The sequence below is a fragment of the Apis dorsata genome, unplaced genomic scaffold (genome assembly GCF_000469605.1).
Source record: "Apis dorsata unplaced genomic scaffold, Apis dorsata 1.3 scaffold_60, whole genome shotgun sequence".
NCBI lineage: Eukaryota > Metazoa > Arthropoda > Insecta > Hymenoptera > Apidae > Apis > Apis dorsata.
This window is the reverse complement of record NW_006263360.1, coordinates 241,617-242,794: the sequence shown is the minus strand read 5'-3', so window position 1 is coordinate 242,794 and position 1,178 is coordinate 241,617. Positions and strand designations below refer to the sequence as shown.

General features: G+C 34.5%; 1 protein-coding gene across 4 annotated transcripts in view; it reads right to left on the bottom strand.

Moving 5' to 3' along the window:
• Positions 1-1,178, bottom strand: part of LOC102674064 (myb-like protein D) — a 16,409-nt gene that overhangs the window by 2,624 nt on the left and 12,607 nt on the right. For 2 of the 4 annotated variants that reach the window (XM_031515279.1, XM_031515278.1), the window contains one exon: positions 95-408. Coding sequence is in view for 1 of the 4 variants with exons in the window: in XM_031515281.1 (XP_031371141.1) it covers positions 100-400 (301 nt within the window). In the remaining 3 variants the exon portion in view is untranslated. Of the gene's footprint in view, positions 1-94; positions 409-839; positions 1,172-1,178 lie in introns of those variants that run through there. The other 2 variants (XM_031515280.1, XM_031515281.1) reach the window with 2 other exon arrangements.

Below are 1,178 nucleotides of genomic sequence, written 5' to 3'. Positions count from 1 at the left end.
AAAAATTTTTTTTTTTTTTTTTTTTTTTTTTTTGAAAGAAACATATTACTTATATACATACTACTTATATTATATTTTAAGTTGTATAATATAAAATTAAACACCTGTTCGAGCTATTGCTATTTCCATTAAGTAAACTGGTGGATCCAAACCATCCACTAAGATCATTTTGACATCCAATGGGATCATCGTCCATTTCTAGAGCGGACATGTCGGTGAAATTAAAGCCCAACTCCGTATGCCCGCCGATAACACCCTCGATTTCGCATTTGATATCGACATCGAGCATCTCTTGCAACGATAAACTATCTGTACCAAGATAGTAATCCATCGTGAGCCAAGGGTCCCGCGTCGGTCCCTGAACCAGCTCAGTACCGTGTCTGCTCTCCGTATCCAACATTCACCTGACTAAAATATAAAAAAATACTAATTTTTATAATTCTATTAATAATATATTAACAATATTTTTAAAAATAGATTATGATTAAATATCATTTGCAATTTTATATTTCTTCCATTTCGTTTGAGAAGAGAAAAAGAGAGTTAATCGTTTACTGATTAATAAAAATTGCCTTACGTCAAAATATCGATTTCATTTTGATGAATGTCCGTCTTAATTCCATCTTATCGTTAATATTAAAAAAAAAAAAAAAAAAAAAAAAAAAAAAATAAAATTATATTTCTTTCCATAGAAACACATATTATATTTTCACACAAATGAAAAGTTCATCGACATTTACTCTTCGATACCATCAATGAAACAACTTTACTATTGTTGCTCATCAATAATACAAATCAAGAGGTACATTCATCTTCACTTTTGTATGCGTCTAACATACCGTCGATAATATTTTCATAAAAGAAGCGAATAAATAAATTTCGATGATTTTATCAGATCTAAGGATCATCCTCACGATCTCTTGTAGCAAGGCCAATAGATTCTCGACCGTGTCCGTACCCGCGTGACCTCGCGTGCGCGCGTTTGTGTGCTATGGTGTACACAGTGTGTACGAGCGTGCAACGAGGATCTTGAACCCACAACCGGCTTGTGGGTGTGACTGACTCATAGTACTATAGTCGATTTACTATAGAACGCGTGGACTCGTAGTATATGTCCCCTGTGCCCACTGCTCTCTTCACCTAGCCCCACTCTTGCTCATTTAACTATTCCACTCACA